Source organism: Grampus griseus, assembly GCF_964374135.1.
Source record: "Grampus griseus genome assembly, chromosome: 14".
NCBI lineage: Eukaryota > Metazoa > Chordata > Mammalia > Artiodactyla > Delphinidae > Grampus > Grampus griseus.
In genome coordinates, this window is record NC_139008.1 from 7,925,107 (window position 1) to 7,943,811 (window position 18,705).

Genomic DNA, 18,705 nt, shown 5'->3' on the forward strand with positions numbered 1-18,705 from the left:
GACTCTTGGGAGGCCAGCCGAGTGAGATTTATCTGAAGTTGAAACATCCATGCTCTTTACCCAGCACCTTCCTTTCTAGGTGTCCTGACTCCCCGGGCGTGTGGCAAGCCCTGTACAAGAGCTAAGTTGTTACTGTCATTGCCAATGTCCCAGCATGGAGAGATGTCCATATGCCTGCTAAGGGCAAAGGGCAAATCTCAGAAGATTTTGGTATCATCCTATTTATGAAGGGGGAGGGGTGTGAAATATATATATATACACACACATACACTTAAATATGTATGCAGTTAGGTATGGAAATACTTTTTAAATAGTGAAGTTTATTTAAAAGCAAGAAACTTACACAATAAACTAGTAACGGTGGTTATCTCAGAAGAGGCGCATGGGGTGAGGTGAGGTGGCAGTGGAAGGGGATTTTTCTGTTGGATGCTGTGTATACTTTTGCAATCTTTGCCTCCTTTGAAATGAGAATGTATTACATGTATACTTTTTCTTTCTGACTTAATGTGAACAATTAGTATATTATGGTTTTATGTCCTCTGCCTTTCAGCGCTGGAAAAAACTCGAACAGAATTATTTGACCTGAAAACCAAATATGACGAAGAAATTACCGCCAAGTAAGTCTCTGCCTGGCTCCCTCCATTGGCATTATTTGGTCAGGTGTCACCCGATTTTGCTAACCCGTGAAAGATTTCCCTGCGCCACCCTCCTGTTTATTGACTTTGCAAAGCGGTACGGGGTTTCGAAGATGTTCGGCCTCTGAGCTGCCGTAAGGAACAGGGTTTCACTCCCATGACTTGCTTGCATCAGTTTAAAACCCAAGATGTGACAGTAAGCTCTATCTGGTGCTCTCAGAACAAGCCTTCCAACTGAAACTCCTTTCCTTAATTATTGTGAAGCCTGGCCACCACTGTGCCTTTGTCTAAGAAAGTTTGAAAAAGAGCCAGTGTAGAGAAGATGTGATACTTGGGACATTTTGCGGAGCTTGGTCTGCGCCAGTAGCATCCCCTCTTACCTGTGCCTTCACTCCCACACAGGTGCATTTGTTCAAATCCCACCTTATGGTGCTGGGCGTCCGAGTGCGGACACACCCAGAGGGGGCGTGTATCTTTGGGCAGGTGTATCACACAAGGGTCTTGTGGGGAGGAAATCAGTGATGCACTGCGGGTACGCTGTGGCTAGCCTACCCTCCACGCAGAACACCAGGAAGCAAGAAATAATGCTGACGTAAATCAAGAAAGATGAAGGAGCAACAGATCATCCCCTGACAACACCAGGCTAGAGTCCGAACAACTTTTTCCTGTCCCACCTCCCCCAGAAACCCATGCGTCCCCAACACCCACCCCACCCCAGCCCTGACAGCTGTGTCTCCAGTGAGAAGCATCTCCTGCTGTGCTCACACCGGGCCTCAGTGGGCGCTGGCGAGTGGGGAGGTGGCTCTGAACAGCGTCGCCCTCCTCCCCGGCGCCTGCTCCGTGTGGGGCTCTGGTACTCTGCACCCCTCAGTCCCATCACCTTTGCCCTTGGCCTTTGAGGTTGCTGCTGGGCCAGCTCCTCTCAGGGCACGTTGAGGGGGCAGTAGGGCGGCCCTTGACCTTTGCTCTGGGTTGTTTAGCAGCTCGAGATCTTGAGAGCCCAGCTACCCAGGTCTGGTGGTCAGAACCAATTTTGATCATGAGCAGAGATCTTCTGCGCAAAGACTAAAACATCCTGGTCCGTCTTGGCGACTCCGACTGACTTGTTGGCATGTCTAATCCCGGGGGACCCCGCCAGATCACTGTCCCGTTTCGGTGTGCTGAAATGAGACTTCAGGTGGTACAGAAAGAGCCGGTTCTAAGGTCCCGTGACCGTTAACGTTGCGCTTTGAAAACTGGTGGTTCTGGTATTAACGCTTCCGACCCCGGGCATCACTGTCAGTGGGCCGGCAGGCGCGCGTCTCCGCCCTCCTCTCTGAGCCCACAGCCTGAGAGTTCCTCACCTCCCAAGACGTACCCTCCGAGGCACCACGCCAGCTGCTGTCACCCTGGGGTTCCTCGGTGTCCGTGTGCGGGTTCCCTCTTCTGCCCGCGTGTCATCCTTGTTTTTCTACTGTTTCCGCCTGGACTTTATTCTACTATGTAGGTTGTTTTTCTCAGTAAATTCGATTTTTTTAATTATAATGTTTTAGTCTGATACATAGCTCTAGCCTTAAGTTTATAGCATTTCTTTTCTAAAAGACTTTGATCTGAAGTTGCTGTGCTAGTTCCCTGATTCATTCACTCTTATCCACCTCATCTTACTTGCTGACAAAATTCATGATGACTTTGGGGGTGATAAATGGGATTATTTCATTAGTTTCTGTTAATTTATTTTTGTTAAACCACATCTCTTTCTGAAAGGCATAGATACATCTTGCATATCTACAGTCAACCAAAGTTGGCTCTATTATACACTTTAAAAAAACTTCTGTGAACGCAACCTCTAAGCCCGTCTAAGCCCATGGTTTTCAAACTGGGTCACAATCGCCAAGTCACTTTAGCGAGTGGCGACTGGCTAGTTGGGTAATAAATAGAATATAAAACAAAATAATGGAATAGAATAGAAAATGTCATGGCTCGTGGCACACAGTAAAGTTAGGCATTGTTTTGTGACCCTTTTAGCTCGTGTGTAAATCTGAAAGTACAGAGTTATTGAGCCACCGCATAAAATGTAGTTCTTCCTGTGCATCTCAGTCAAAAACCATTTTGAAAGCCTCTGCTCAGAGACTGTCACCAGAGCTCAACTTCCAGAAGCCAGTGTCTCCCGCCGTGTTCCCTGCGTGCACGGGGCGGGGAGGGGGGGGGCACCTACCGCCTGGTGACACCAAGCATCTGCAGAAACTATTGGGAGTTGACAGCCAGGAATGCCACCTGTCATATGATGGCTAAGTACTGGGCCCTGGCTGAGAGCCACAACTTCTTCCTTCCTTCTTGGCCTTCCAAAAAGCCACACAGAAAATTTGTGTCCACGTAACTGGTGTGCCTTAGGGCTCGAGGCAGCAACGGCACCGAGAACAGCCGTCTAGGAAGGATTTAACCTTCCCCAGCTCACAGCTGTAGGTCTTCTCTAGGGAGGGCACGTGGCGGCCAGGAGTGCCTGGGAGACAGAGAGAGGGAGGAGGGGCCATCTTGTCTCTGTGCCCACCCTCTCCCTGCCTCCCTGTGCTCGGGGCCAGGGTGATGCTTGGGGATGATTCCCGTCTCTCAGCCAGCAAAGAGCTCAGTCACCTGCTCCCAGGTCATCCTGCTTCCTGGGAGGGGTCAGAGGTGCCTGGAGATGTCGGGCTGATTTTCAGTCTTCAGTCTTGTCCTAAGTTACCATCTATAGATGCAGGGACCCTAGGCCGTTTCTAAGCCGCCAGCTCTGTCATCTGACAGGTAAGATCATTAAATCTCGGGTCACCTGCGTCAGCAGGGCTACCCAGGGGAGCACCAGAGGCCGGGCCTCCTGCCCCCAGACCTCTCCTTGAACTCTGAGCCCGCCGGCCTTTGACGAGAAGCGGTGGTGGTGGACAGGGCTCGGGGAGAAATGTCTCTAGACTGTTTCCCGTCACATCAGCGTATCTTGAGTCCAGAAAGCTTCTTTTCCCTCCAAATCCAGATGAGTGAAAACCCACACGTTACTTGCTCATTTTCACTGAACTAGAGTAAACGGAGAATGGAATAAAAAAGCATGGGGGTCAGTTGTTCTGTCACGTAAAATGCTTTGCCTCTGGACTGTGGCTCTTGTTACCAACTGCTGACGGGGCCATGGGTGCTCTCGGGGTGTGTCCCCTCCTGTGATCATAGCAGGAGGTCCTTGTCTCCACAGACAGGCGGGGAGGCAGAGGTGTGGCGTGCACGTGGGCGCAGAGAGAGAGCGAGCCTCATGGGCACACCTCAGAGCCACTCGTCAGCGGCGCTAGCATTCCTGGAGGCCTCCTCGGGGAGGCTCGGTGGAGGGGTGCGGGGGAGAAAAGCTGTTGTGAGCCAGCGTGACCCCTGCTGTGATGGAGGGGACGTTAGTTAGCGCAGCACCTGTGCCGTCAGGGTGTCCACAGAAGACAGCCCACTCTAGCTATGTCGGTCAGAAGAGAGTTTAACGTGGACACAGCGGGGACGAGGGAGACCAGCGGGGTCCGGGCACCCTGAGCGAGCACTGGCCGGGCCTCACCCCACCTCCGTTTGGAGGGGCCACCTGGAGAGGAGCTGTGACCTCTGGGAGGCGATGGGGATCCCGGCAGCGCCAGCAACCCCTGACCTTACCCTCCTCCCCTCCCCGGCCAGGGGAGGGGCAGGGGGAGAGGGAGCTGGCGCCGGGGATGGCGGGTCTCCAGTGCACACGACCCCACCCCGCTGGAGCCAAAGGAAGGGACTGGAGGAAGCCTTCCTGAAAGGGATGACCAGGGGTTTGAGGCGTTGCTAGAGGCAAAGGAGGAGCGCCCTCTGTGAAAACACCAGGCGGCGAGGCCGATCTCCTGGAGGACCAGCCCCAAGCTCCGGCGGGTGGACCTGCCAGGGCAGGTGGGCATGGTGGGCGCAGGGGCTGGACTGAGGCTCGGATGGGGATCGGCATTTCCCAAATAGATGGACGGCTACCACAGGGCAGCCTAGGGCCAAACCCTTACTGTAAATGGTTCCCAGAATAAGTAAGCCACAAAAAATGTAGAGAATGGCCTGAGATAATAATTGCTACTTGCTTTTAACTTCGGAGACAATCGCTTCGATCTTGGACATCCCACACGGAGCTGCCCCCTCCGCATTCCTCCCCGCTTTCATTTTCTGGGAAAGGTCTGTCACTTTATCATCTGCTTCCGGCCCGACTGACGTACACTGTCTTAGACTAGACAGCTTTTCATTAATACCTACGAATATAAGCCCCCCAGGGGCAAATCTCACAAATGGTCTTAAAACATTTCAAAACGGTGTTATCTTCTCCCTTCGAAAGGAGGGCTTTTAAAAAAATGTGTTGACAGAAAATGCAGGAAGGGGATGGGGGAGGCCCTGTGGAAGGTGGGCTTTGAGTGGATTGCCGGGGTCCGCTGCTCACCCTCTGTGTGTCCCCGGATAAGCTAATTGACCTCCGTGACTCTCTTTTCTCGCCTGTACAATGGGCATAATAGTAGTCAGGACGCCGGGTGGCTGTGGAGAGTAATGAGGAGGTGTGTGTGCAGCGCCCAGCACGGTGACAGCTGTGGTCACTGTCACTAATGGCTGTAAGCTATTCTATTGTCAACGAGTAGAAGCTGTTCCCAACAAGCTTGCCCTGGGCTCGGGTGCGTGCGTTTCTGAAATTAGACGGGCCTGAATGGCATCATCTCCACAGGAGTCTGGAAGAGCCCACGTCGCCTGTCCGTCCCTGGGAGATGTCACTGGGGTGACCATCCCCGCCCCCACTTGGGACCGAAGCCTGCAGGTCAAAGGCAGCGAGGCCGTCGGGAGCCCCCGTTGACTGGGTGCAGCCCTCGGCCTGCGTCAGCTGGACCGGCCCGGCTGGCTGTGGCGGGTACAGCAGCAGGAAAGTTTTCCATGTGTAGGCTTGAAGCGAAATGTAATTAGCCTTTATGTGCAGAACAAGGCCTCATTGATGAATACAGCTGGTCTTTGTTTTGTCCTGTCATTGAGAGTGGGAGGTAAAGTGCTCTTCTTCATGTTTATTAATGCAAGGTCCCTTAGACAAACGGCAAGCACAGTTTACTATTTGTTGGAACATTGGGGGGCTTGCCAAAACAGTTGCTGTGGAAGAGGATTGCAGGGTTTCAGATTATAGCCATTTCTGGGTTAAATAAATGAATTATTTCTCAGCTTTTTTTTTTTTTAAGTTAAAAACGTATGTCCTCCTCAGCTGGTCAGGCTGTGTACAGATCTTCTGCCTTCTCTTAGCAAATAGAGATTTAGCACCCCACTTGACATTAACGTGGAGATTCTAGCAACGTCGAGCAGGTTGGATTTTAAGATTTCAGTGGTTCCCCGGGATGGCCTTGGAGAAGGAGGGCAGACAGCTTTTTGGGCCCCGGGAGAGAGGCCTGGAAGCTCCCCCTGCCCCCCGACTCCACGCCTGTCTCCTGCAGCTGTTCGCTTGTAGTTGCGCTTAGGTGGCCGCTGCCCACGGTGGGAGCAGTGTTGCCCTCCCAGCCAAGATACCAGCATTCTGGGGGAAAGTGCAGGAAGTCCCATTTTCGCTCAAGTCCACGACCACCTCTTTGCTCTGTCCCCCAGAGTCCTGGTTGCAGAAGGAGCTTCAGTTGTAACACACACAGTCAGCTTATTACATTCCTCTTGACTTGTGGGCGGAGGCTCTGAGCCTCTGATGAAAGAAAATATTGAATTGCACTGAAATGCTGCATTTTTTATAGCTAATGTTAGTCTTAGAAGAATTTGCACCTCCCAAACCTTTCCTGCCGGTAAAATTCATATTTCTTAAGGTTACTCATGTTGTATTCCTTGCCTGTATGCTTTTTAAAAAGAACCACATCGTATGCACACATACTTACATAGTACATTACAAAAGAGACGTTCATGAGGAACTTCACTTGGGTGCATTTTAGAGTATTTACTCTCTAGCATGTATATAAACCGATGTATAATCACCAAATGCATTATGCTCTGAGAAAGCAGGAAACTCCCAGGCGAGCTTGGCTCAGGGCTTTACTGAAATTGTTTAAGGGAGCCTGTACCCTGCACCCCGTGTTTTGGAGGTAGGGGGTGCGTGTGTGCCAGAAATGGGCGTGGAGGACCTCAAACGAGATTTGAGAATGTGAGGATGCCCACAGTTGAAGATTCGACGGGGACCAAGACGGTGCACGCATCCGGGTCACTCTGCACTGTGTCATGGCACCTTTGTGCATGATACCTTGTCTGTTCTTTCCAGCAGTCGTGGAGGAAGTGTTTGTGGTGTTCATTGCATAGACAAGGAAACAGTGCTGGGAACACAGAGGCAGGCCTCAAATCCAGTCCTTTGGACTCAGAATCCAGTGCTCTCTGCACTCCCACCGTGGCCTAGAAAGTCTCTTCCTGTGCTCTCTTCAAAGGGCTGAGTTAGGGAGTGCCGGCTCCCTGGGTGACCGGCCTTCTTGAAGGGTTTCACGTCTTCTCTCCCTCCCCACGAGCCCCGCGGTATGTACCCTCGCAGACCGATTTCTCTTTTATTTATTTTTATTACAGTTCCACATGCAAGACTCAGGAAACTGGGCCAGGTAGAGCTCAGTAAGCGGCATACGCGCTTAGACAGATTGTGCTTCCCCGGCTGCATTTACAAAGACCAACCTCAGTGTCCGGAAGTGGAGTCTCCCTGCTGTACCTTTAAGAATGTAGCATTTTCTGTTTCCTGGCTTTCTGATGAGTCATCAGTTTCCAGTAGGGGTTGCTGTAATTATCCTGGTTAGATTAATTTCCCTAAAAATAGAGAAGCAGCTACTCTGATGGTTTCGAGGGGATGGACTTGAATAAAGAAACCCCTGTCCCTTAAACCTGAGAAAGAAATCAAACTTGCTGGGAACAAATGATGCCTTTTTTTCCCCATACCTTATCTGCAAAAGGGTGTGTGCATTTTGTAGAATTCCTGGGATTTTCCCTCTCTGTCCGGGCATTTTTCTTCACACCTAAAAGTCAGTGCCTGCAGGAGCCCTAAAGGGCTTTCCTAGGCTTTTGCACTGACTGAATCTGTTTTGCCTTTTCCAAGCAGTACAGCCCTGATCTGGAGTTTTCCCCAGTCTGGGAACTGCGTAGAAAGAAGGGCGTGGCTTCATATTTTCACATCCAGTAGAAAGACCTCTGAGTGCCAAGGATTCTTCACCTGTTCCATGGACTCCGTGGTCTAGAAATTATAAGGCGTCGGTGAGAACTGGCAATCTTTACCTTTCCTCCCTTCAGCTAATCTTTTTATATATATATATATATGTGTGTGTATATATATATATATTTATTTCTGGCTGCGTTGGGTCTTCGTTGCTGCGCACAGGCTTTCTTTAGTTGCGGCGAGCAGGGGCTACTCTTCGTTGCGATGCATGGGCTTCTCATTGCGGTGGCTTCTCTTGTGGAGCACGGGCTCTAGGTGCGTGGGCTTCAGTAGTTGTGGCTTGCGGGCTCTAGAGCTCAGGCTCAGTAGTTGTGGCGCACGGGCTTAGCTGCTCCCTGGCATATGGGATCTTCCCGGACCAGGGCTCGAACCTGCGTCCCCTGCACTGGCAGGCGGATTCTTAACCACTGCGCCACCAGGGAAGTCCCCCTTCGGCTAATATTAAAACTCTGTGTTAAAATGCGGGCATTGTATCAGGTGCTAGAACTACAGAGTAAAGCGGGCAGGGAGAGTTAACAGGTGTGATATGCACACAGACATGGCTCACACTCTGCACACAAAAACACATGCCACACATGTGTGCATATAGCTGTCCTATGTGCGTGTGTGTGCAAACATGTTTATGAAGATGGAGATAGCAATCACATTCATCCAGCGTCCTTGGAGGGGGTAGTGTAGAGAAAAGTGTTCACAGGCTGTCACCTGGGTTTGGCGTGCTTTTATACAAATTTTGGGTTTTTGTTTTTTTGGGTTTTTTTTTTTTTGTGGTACACGGGCCTCTCCCCGTTGCGGAGCACAGGCCCCGGACGCGCAGGCTCAGCAGCCATGGCTCAAGGGCCCAGCCGCTCCGCGGCATGTGGGATCTTCCCGGACCGGGGCACGAACCTGTGTCCCCTGCATCAGCAGGCGGACTCTCAACCACTGGGCCACCAGGGAAGCCCCCAAATTTTGAGTTTTTAATGATCCTTGAAGTTCTTCTGATCCACTGTGAAGGACAGTCTTGGAGAACTCACAGTTTGAGGCTAAAGGAAACGGGTAAGGGACTGTTGGAGAAAACGTCGATTTGTAGAAGATCAAAGCACAGCAAATGAGCTGCAAAATGGGCATCATCAGGGGCACTTTCCTGCTTGTGGGGCTCGAGGAACAGGATGGGCGTGTCCCTGCAGACCGCCCAGAGTTGGCAACGTCGCCTGACCTGCCTCAGAGGAGGGCCCTCACCTCGGTCCCTGCACACCACGGGCCCACTGGCATCATCGACACGTGGGGCTTTTGTTGAATGAATCACTCCGCGGGTGCCTCCGCTGTGGAGACCGGTGGATCAGGGGTGCAGCCAAGGGACCAGTCTCGGCAGTGCTGAGAGCCCGACCAGCAAGTCCGTTTGCTCTCTGGAAGGGCAAACTAAGGAAGCTGTTGGGGTCTAGGAAGAAGGCAGGAGCCACCTGAACCTTTGAAGTGCTTCATGAAGACAGAATTGTAATGGAGGCCAGGCTGGAATGTTCACGCTGCCTTCTGCCCTCAGTGAGATTCCTCCCGAAGCCGTGCATTTCTGACCCCCACCCCCGGGAGTCCCTGGCTGCAGTGGGGGCCGTGGCCTCACTGGTCATTGTGACACTGCACATGTTTGCTTCCACAGTGTCGGGAAGAAGGGGATTTGACGCACTCTGACCAGTCAAGCGCCCTTTGAAGGGAGGCAGGAAAGCTGGCGGAAGTGGGAAACTATCTTTCGCTTGGAATCGCCCCACATCAGTGAAGACTAATTCCTTTTATGTGACATGTATTATTTTTAATCACGAAAGCCACACATGTTTATTATATGAAATTTAGAAAATTCTAGATTTTTAAAAATAGATCATCACTTATATCCCACAACACACAGATAACTTAACATTTTGGCATATTTCCTTCCAGTCTTCTTTCTATATGGTGCTCTATTTTTTTTTTTTTTAACTTTTTACCAATGGCATCAGACTGATACTCAGTTTTCATTTCTAGTTTGTTTTTTTTCTCTTTTTACTTGCCATGTGAATATGTCTTTCTTGTCGTTACCTGTTCTTCAGAAATGTGATGTGCGCCGCACAGTGTTCCCATCAGTAGGTGTACCATGAGACGGTTACCCCTTGAGTTCCCTCTCGTTTGGGAGCCTGATTTGTCATACTGCCGTCATTGCCGCACAGGTTTAAACTAGGAAGCTTCACCCTTGCCCTGTCTTTTTGTGCCTTTACATTCTGCCAGCGGCCGTGGCATCTTCCGGTGGCTTCCCTATGGTATCATCGGACGAGGGAGTTTGGGACGCCAGAATTCTCTGAGGGCCCCGTTCGCAGACTGCTGTTCGGTGATCTAATAGATGTCCCAGCCTCCCCTGGTTGGTGGACAGTGGAAGGTGCTGGGCCTAGAGTCAGGAGACCCTGGGTCGGATCCCAGCTCTGTCACTGCGTGTGGCCAGCACAGCTCCCTGCCTGGGCAGCGGCAGTGTCCTCATTAGCAAAACGGGAAGATTGGACTAACCCACAGGCAGGTTTGAAGAGCCTGACCGTTTCTCGGCCTCTTGAACTTTATCACCCAGGTTCTTGCCAGAAGCTGGGATCTCCGATCCTCTCCCAGCAGGGCCTGCACAGCCATCCGCGGAGGGGCCTTCGGGGAAGGGGCTGTCCAGCATGTGGGGGTGGTGTGAGCCTCAGGGGAAGAGCCCAGGTCTCAGGGTCACTACAGGGTTTGATTCCTGGTGCTGTGAGTGCAGAAACCTTGTGCAGGGCTCCCTTGCCTTACTCTGGCCTTAGTTTCCTCCCGAGCGGTGTGCAGTCCGCCGCAGAGAGCCGGGCGCAGCATCTGAAGGCATGCCCTCGGGAAACAGGGCTGCGGCACTGCTGTCAGCTGCAAGGCCCCCTGCCTGGCCCACTGGAAAAACGCTCGTTCACTTCCCCCACCATCAGGTCTCTTCCAACCCTAAAGAACCCCGTCATTTTCCATGTGTGACCTGGGAAGATCAGTCTGTCTGCATCACAAGACCTCTGTCTGTATTTGCATGCCGCAGCTGTGGACTGAAGTGCACTGTTTCATGTCACATCATCATCCTAAGAGACTGAATTTTAAAATCTTAACCAGTTACCATTTGGGTGCTGCTAACACTGGGCGTAAAAAGTTCTGAGTTCAAATGATTGCAGGACCGTTAGTGCCTTAACCATGAAATAACCACCTTCAGAAATCTACGTGCCATGTGTGTGTGGGACCCACTTTCTAAAGCGAGAACAGCGTGGTCCCCTCCAGCCACACATCGGGGCAACTCTTAGGTTCAGCAGAGACCTGACTCCACGCGTCCTGGAGAATTTGGGGGTCCCTGGGCTGGTGTAAAACAAATTAAGAGAGGTGCCCAACATCTGGGCACAGGCAAGGATGTCTGGGGCTTTTGTCCTGGGATATCGTATTAAAAAAAAAAAAAACTTTTGGGAACCAGCCTTCAGAATGAGAAGTTTCCTATAGGAAAGCGCGAGGGAGCTAGATAATTGAACTCACTGATTTCCTTCACGGCTTGTTTGCCCTTTCATTCTCTTCCTGAGGTGCTGTTTGTTGAGGAATGTCTCCAATTGCCAGAAAGACAGTGGGGTGTCTCATATTTCCCCACCAGCTCTCCTTTCAGCTAGAGCCGAGCTCTGAGGCGAGCCTGCAGTATGAATTTTTAATGCAGAGCTTTATGGCATCACTCTGGCAGCCCGGCCGCATTGCTCTCCTGAGCTTTGAGATTTCATGCTCTGCTGAACAGAGCAAAGACTGGGGGCATTCAGCGTCAGTGAGGATTAACCCCCAAGTGACCACACGTGTACCCTCTGATGTCCCTCAAGGTAAACCTAAAGGAGTTGCGAGAAAAAAATTAGAACTATGTAGTGTTTGGAATGTTATCAACATAGCCTAGGCATAGAAACAGAGCATAATCTTGAAATTTCATGGGATAGCGTATATTTTTAGCTTTTCATTTATCTTTTTTAAGTTGGACTGTTTTCACTTTGATGCATTTCTGTGATCTTTCCAACCCTGGAAAAAAAGCCAGTTTGTAGGATTTACAGAACATAAAGATTATTAGACACTTCTGTTTTCCATGGAAAGCCCCAACGTAATTAGAAATTTAGAATTTGTCGTCGATAATGGAAAAAGGACCAGTTACGTAAGTGGTTAATTCTGTGTGTAGGCATATGGTTGATTGGCCCTTTCTTCTGGTAGCTTTCTGTATTTTTGAAAGTTTCCAAATTAAGGGGAAAAATTTTTAGAAAAAGTTGTCTATAAAAATGGCTTGAGTTTAAATGCGTTAGGGAAGGATGAAGCCTTCGATCAGCGGTGGTGCTAGAATAGCTAGCTAACACCCAGAAGACGAGAGTCAGGGCAGAGCCCCGTGCAGAGTCAAGCCTAGGTGTTTTCAATATTTACATATGAAAAACAAAGCCATAAAAGCATTAGGAGAAATTGTCGATGGATATTTTTATAATGTGGGGGTGGGGAAACCCTTTCTAAGCACCATGGCAAAGGTAGAGCTCACACAGGAAACTCACAGCCTGCTGGTGATTGATGACTGACTGGTAGATAAACTGGCAAAAATATTTGCCTTGTGTATGACAGAGAGTGTGTGTGTGTGTGTGTGTGAGTGTGTGTGTGTGTGTGTGTGTATACAGGCACACCTCGTCTTATTGCACTTTGCTTTATTGTGCTTCAGAGATAATGCATTTTCACAAATTGAAGGTTTGTGGCAACCCTGCATCGAGCAAATCTATTGGTGCCATTTTCCAAAAGTATTTGCTTTACTTTGTGTCTCTTTGTCACACGTTGGTAATTCAGACTTCAAAATTTCAGACTTTTTCATCGTTATTTTATTTCTTATGGTGATCTGTGGCCAGCGATCTTTGATGTTACCATTGCAAAAATATTACGACTCGCTGAAGGGTCAGATGATGGTGAGCATTTTTTTAGCGTTCAAGTATTTTTTCAATTAAAATATGTACGTGTTTTAGACATAATGCTGTTGTGCATGTAACAGACCACAGTCTAGTGTAAACATAATTTTTATTTGCACTGGGAAACCTAAAAATTCGTTTGATTCACTTTATTGCAGTATTTACTTTATGGCGGTGGTCTGAAACCAAGACCTCAGTATCTCCGAGGTATGCCTGTATATATAAAGAGCCCTTACAAAGCAATAAGAAAAAATTTAATACCCAAAGAGAAAGCTCTCCATTTTCTTTTTTTTTTTTTAGTTTTTATTGGAGTATAGTTGCTTTAAAATGTTGTGTTAGTTTCTACTGTACAGTAAAGAAAGCTTTATATTTTCAAATCCAACTCCTTGCTAGACATAGGCATCTCAAACTCAAGCAAACTCATGATCCCTTCTGACTTCCCTCTAACCTGCAGGCAGCTTCCCTTCCATTTTTTTCCCTCCCTCGAGCATACGTGGTCTTCCTTTATTCCAGAGACGGAAGGTCCTCCTTGTCCCTGCTGTCTAATCCATATTAATTACACTTCCTTGAGACCTTCTCATTCCTCAAGTCTTTGTCTCCACTGTCACTGCAATAACTGGGCTTTTTTCATCCCTTGGCTTCGCTCCTTCAATATCTTAACATCGGATCTCCCTGCTGCCAATTTCTCCCTGGACTAAGCCATCCTCCAAGTATCTGCTAAAAGTATCTTTCCAAAATATAAATTTGATTCTGTTGAAATGAGTCCTTAGAATCTCCACGGTTCTTTCTTGCCACCACTGAAAAAATGATGCCACGGCGCCCGAGATGCTTCATGACACAGCTCTGCCTTCATAACCTCATTTCCTACCAATTCTGACCCCCTCTGTAGAATCGTGGGCCTTTCCCCAGCTCACCATGCTCCCACATCCCGATATGTAGCTACCAGCCTTTCTTCACAAGCACATCCCTGCCCCTCCACCCCCCGTTCCTGCATCCCTCTCCCTGCACGCCCCATTCCTGCGCCCACACTGACAGCCTCTGTGTGCCTGTGAGAGGGGGGCTCTGGTCTCTCCCATTCCATGGAGAGAATTCAGGGGTCTCGATTTTCACTAAATCTGACTGCAATGTAGCATTTCTTTCCATTGCAAATCAAGTCAACAGACCAGAACAAGAACAGACCTGTGACTTTGCTGCAAGCGGAAATCCTAGTATTTTCACATCACATCACAGTCCTTGCAGATACCTCAAAGACTGGTTATCTCCATCGCTGCTTCAAAATGTCAGTAGTTCTTAGACCTGCCACGAGATTCGTTATATGGCGCATCAGAAAAGAAGAACGTTTGTTACGGGGACTTCCCTGGTGGTCCAGTGTCTATAAGACTCCACGCTCCCAATGCAGGGGGCCCGGGTTCGATCCCTGGTCAGGGAACCAGATCCCACATGCGTGCCGCAACTAAGAGTTCGCATGCCACAACTAAGGAGCCCACGTGCCGCAACTAAGGAGCCCTGGAGCTGCAAAAGGAGCCTGCCTGTCACAACTAAGACCTGGTGCAACCAAATAAATAAATAAATAATTTTTTTTTTTTAAAAAGAACATCTGTGGGCTTCCCTGGTGGCACAGCGGTCGAGAGTCCGCCTGCCGATGCAGGGGACATGGGTTCGTGCCCCGGTCCGGGAAGATCCCACATGCCACAGAGCGGCTAGGCCTGTGAGCCATGGCCGCTGAGCCTGCGCGTCCGGAGCCTGTGCTCCGCAACGGGAGAGGCCACAACAGTGAGAGGCCCACGTACCGCAAAAAAAAAAAGAACATCTGTTACTAGATCACAGACTTGGGGGTTTTCTAGTATTGTAGTAAATGCACTTCCAAATATTTACTTTCCCCAGTAGACTGATGTATTTAAAACATTATTCCAGGAAGGAGGTCCATTCTCTTCACCAGAGGGACCACGGCACCAGAAAGGTCAAGCATCCTCGTCAGATTGGCGGCGTCTCGAGGGTGGCAACTGGACCTTCCTAATTTTTTGCCCTGGCACTTTGCACAGTGCTTCCTACATTACACAGGCTCCCAGTAATAGTTTGTTCACGTGGTTTTCATAAAACCTACCTTTTCCGGGTAGGAAATGGTTGGGGCTGAGATGGGCCTGGGTCAGATCCACACATGCACGGAAGCAGGTGGTCCCTGCTGGCTCTGTGGTGTGAATGCTTCCTTGAGGGACCGAGGATGCCTGCTGGCCCCCCGGGGTCTGCACCTCACACACCTCGACCCCCGTGTGAGGCAACGTGGGTATTTAGGTCACCGGAGGGCATACACCATTAGCATGACATGGGCCGTGACTTTAAGTCAGCCACGGGAAAAGGACAAGCATCAGAGAGCCTGCGGCCAGCAGTGGTAATGAACAGGAGGCGTTAAGTGTATTTTCAGTCCAAGCTAAGGGACATTTCTCCTTTCATAAAAATGGAGGCAGTGCCACCTATATCAGGCCGTGTCACCTATGTCATAGGTGTCAGTGCCACCTATGTCATCGATTCAGTAAGTCTCTCCTGAGGGCCTCCTTTGCACAGGGCACTGTTCGGGCACTGGTGGGGTCATGGTGCGTCAGGGCTCAGTCTTTGCACTTGCTTAACCCTCTCCCTGGGAGGCTCACTCACTGCTGTAACTAAATTCCATCTCCCTGGCGCTGACTCCTGTGTTCATGTTTCCAGCCCAAACCTCCCCCCTTCACCTCCAGGCTCAGCAGCTGCCCTTAGGCGTCATCTCAGCTTCACCCAGACGAAGACCAACTCCTGATCTTTCCCATAACACCTGGCAAAGGAGCGGCCAGAGTGATCCTCCCACATTGTAAGCTGGTCCCGTCACTGCTCTCGGATCCCTGATGGCCTCCTCCTGGCGGGCTCTGTCCTCTTTCCCACACCCTGTGTTTCCTGGTGTGCTGAGCTCTCTCTACTCACCAGGCTCCAAGTTCCGTGAATCGTGTTACCGTGTTCACCACTGTGTCCCCAGTGCCTAGCACAGGGCCTGCTGGGCACTTGAAAGATGTTCCCTGGATGAATGAAAACAGAGGGCCTGCTCTCCTGGAAGCAGTCTCTGAGCAAAAAGCCGGCTGCCACATAATAATAAAAGTTGAGTTAGTGTCCAGTCCTGCCAAGAAAATTAAAGCAAGTAGAAGGAAGGGGGCGTGGCATGAAGGGGACGGGAGCGGCTGGCTGAGGTGGGTGGTCAGGGAGAGTCACTTGGCTGAGAATTAAACGTCACAGCCTGTAGCAGGGGCTCTGCTCTGTGCGGTGTTTAAATGGAACCCGTGTGTGCTTGCTCTGCTATTCGTCTTTATTATGGGCATCTACTCAGATTATTTTAAATGAGCGGGAACCTTGGGCCCGGCCCCGACGTGAGAAGGCTCGTGCTGAAACAGAACTCCCCCAGTCCGGTCAGACGAGAAAATAGATGGCAGTTGCAGACGCCTTCTAGAAGGGCGGGGTGTGCGGTGCCGGGGAGGTCCCGCACATCTGCAACCTGTGACACTGCAGCTCCAGCCCCTACTTTGGAGGCACTGGAATTCGGTAAATCGCCCCTCGTCACACAGGTCAGTGACTCCTGGACTTGAGTGGATTCCTCAGAGCATTGGTGTAGAATGCTGATCCCTGGGCCACACCCCGGGGTGTCTGACTCAGTAGGTCTGGGAGGGGACCCAGGACTCTTCGGCCCTCCACGCACGTGGGGTCTGCTGACCACACTGTGGGAAACTCCGATCCAGTTGCTCTTGTTTGATCGTTGATTTTTGGTTTAAGGAAAGAGTTGTCCAAATAAGGACAAAAGGACAGCGCTCTGATGGCCCCCCTGGGACCCCTTATCTCTGTCCCAGTGCTCAGGTGCTCACCTCTACGGGCCACCAGGTGTGTCAGACCCAGCGTCTGATCTTCCCGTCTGACGTACCAGAATGGGAGCTCCTCGGGGGCTCATCTCTGGGATCCAAGGGTCTGGGGCTGTGCCTGGCACACAGCAAGCATCTGAGTCATCCTTGAGTTAATGTGCCGGGATGTGCGGACACCTTCCCCTCATCGTCTCGGGTCATTGCCTTTAGGGCTCTCACACAGCCGCTACGTCCCACCCCTTACCCAAGGGTCTAAAGAGCGAGATTCTTGGAACATTATTTGTTAGAACGTGGCTTTTTTTTTTTAAACATCTTTATTGGAGTGTAATTGCTTCACAATGCTCTGTTAGTCTCTGCTTTATAACAAAGTGAATCAGTTATACATATACATATGTTCCCATATCTCTTCCCTCTCGCGTCTCCCTCCCTCCCACCCAGAACGTGTCTTTAGAGCCAGCAAAGGTGAGGGCACAGGTGGAAGGTACACGCTCACGGCGTGGATGATGGCTGCAGCCGGCGCGGCCACCACGCCTGTCCCCACCGCCTGCCCATCCCAGGCAGCTCTGTGAGCCTCTGCTGTGTGGTCTCCAGCACACCTTTGAGGAGTCCCAAGGCCAAGTGTGAAAATACCAGATGAGGGGTTTTCTGATTCATAATTCTCAGGAGGCAGCCAGGTTGCTGGTTCAAGGCTGGCAGAGTTCACTCGGTGGCCTGGGGGAACCCCAGGGTCTGAGAAGCTCCAAAGTGATGTGAAGGGCTCGCTGGGCCAGGGCTGGGTGAAGACCACTAAAGCCCTCTGCTCTGGTCTTCTAGAATCCATCTGAGTTTTAATTTCTAGGTTAGTCTGTCTTTTATTACTCTTTAAACAATGAATGCGGAAGCTCTTATATAGTGCTATGGAAAGGTCTTTTACATATGTGATTCAGTGAAAACAGCCAGGTTCAGAACTGTGTGTCTAGTATGCTACATCTGCTTGTGCATTCACACACACACAAAAAATTTGAATGTCTAGAAGGAGATCTGGGGGACAGGGAGAGAGACGCTCTTTCACTGTAACCTTTTCTGAATTTTGAATATCAGATTAAATTAGAACCTATTGGACTTCCCTGGTGGTCCAGTGGTTAGGACTCCTCGCTTCCACTGCAGGTGGCACGGCTTCCATCCCTGGTCGGTGAACTAAGATCCCGTGGCCAAAAATAAGTAAATAAGTAAATTGGAACCTATTTAGTCCCTCCAGCCCTGGAGCCATCAGGAGCCCCTCCTCTCCGTAGCTCAGAATCACCAGGATTAAACAAGCAAGCACTTTTGAACCATCTTTGTGAACGCGCGTATCTTTAAAGCAATTTGTGCTGGATTTTTAGTTAAACGTGCCTCCAGACCCCAAGAGAGGAGGTACGATGTGCGGGAGCCACATCCGGGGGTGCACCTGCTTCCACCTCCCTTCCGACAGCGGCCCCTCGGGCAGGTCTCTTAACCTCTCCTGGCCTGGGTTTCCGTCCTGTAATGGCGTCTGCCACCCCATGAGTTCCTAGGAGTGAATAAAGTGCTCTGTGGTCCCCTTGCCAGGGTTCAGGCCATATTAGCTGCCACTATCATTATTAATATCTGATACCCTCCAGGCTGACTCCCGTTGGAAAGCTGGCAGTGACCACGAATGCCAAGTGCACGTCCACTGGACCTGTCTCTGTCGTTTGCAGTTAAATAATTAGCCATCCTTGTAGCAAAAAAGAAAATCTGAGATGTGCTCTGTCACTACCTAACCAGTTCTGTGACCAGGAACACACACGTTTGTACACATCTCGGATGCGCACGGCTCTGCACGCGTGTGTCACGTGGCCGTGCCCACTTTGCCACTGCGGCTGGACGTGCTCGGGACATCCCACTCTGCTCACTCCCCTTTGTCCTTTCGGCCTGATATTATTTCCTACAGTTTTTTGTTTGTTTATTTGTTTGTTTTTCAATTTTTGGCTGCGTTGGGTCTTCGTTGCTGCACGCAGGCTTTCTCTAGTTGCGGCGAGCGGGGGCTACTCCTCACTGCGGTGTGCAGGCTTCTCATTGCGGTGGCTTCTCTCATTGTGGAGCACGGGCTCTAGGCACGTGGGCTT

At 50.4% G+C, this 18,705-nt stretch overlaps 1 protein-coding gene across 12 annotated transcripts in view; it reads left to right on the forward strand.

Annotated features, from left to right (window-relative positions):
- CUX1 (cut like homeobox 1) overlaps positions 1 to 18,705 on the forward strand; it is a gene marked incomplete at its 3' end in the record, with an annotated part of 372,121 nt that overhangs the window by 237,935 nt on the left and 115,481 nt on the right. For all 12 annotated transcript variants that reach the window (XM_082670227.1, XM_082670228.1, XM_082670231.1 and 9 more), the window contains exon 8: positions 551 to 617. In XM_082670227.1, coding sequence (XP_082526353.1) covers positions 551 to 617 — 67 coding nt within the window. The remainder of the gene's footprint in view (positions 1 to 550; positions 618 to 18,705) is intronic.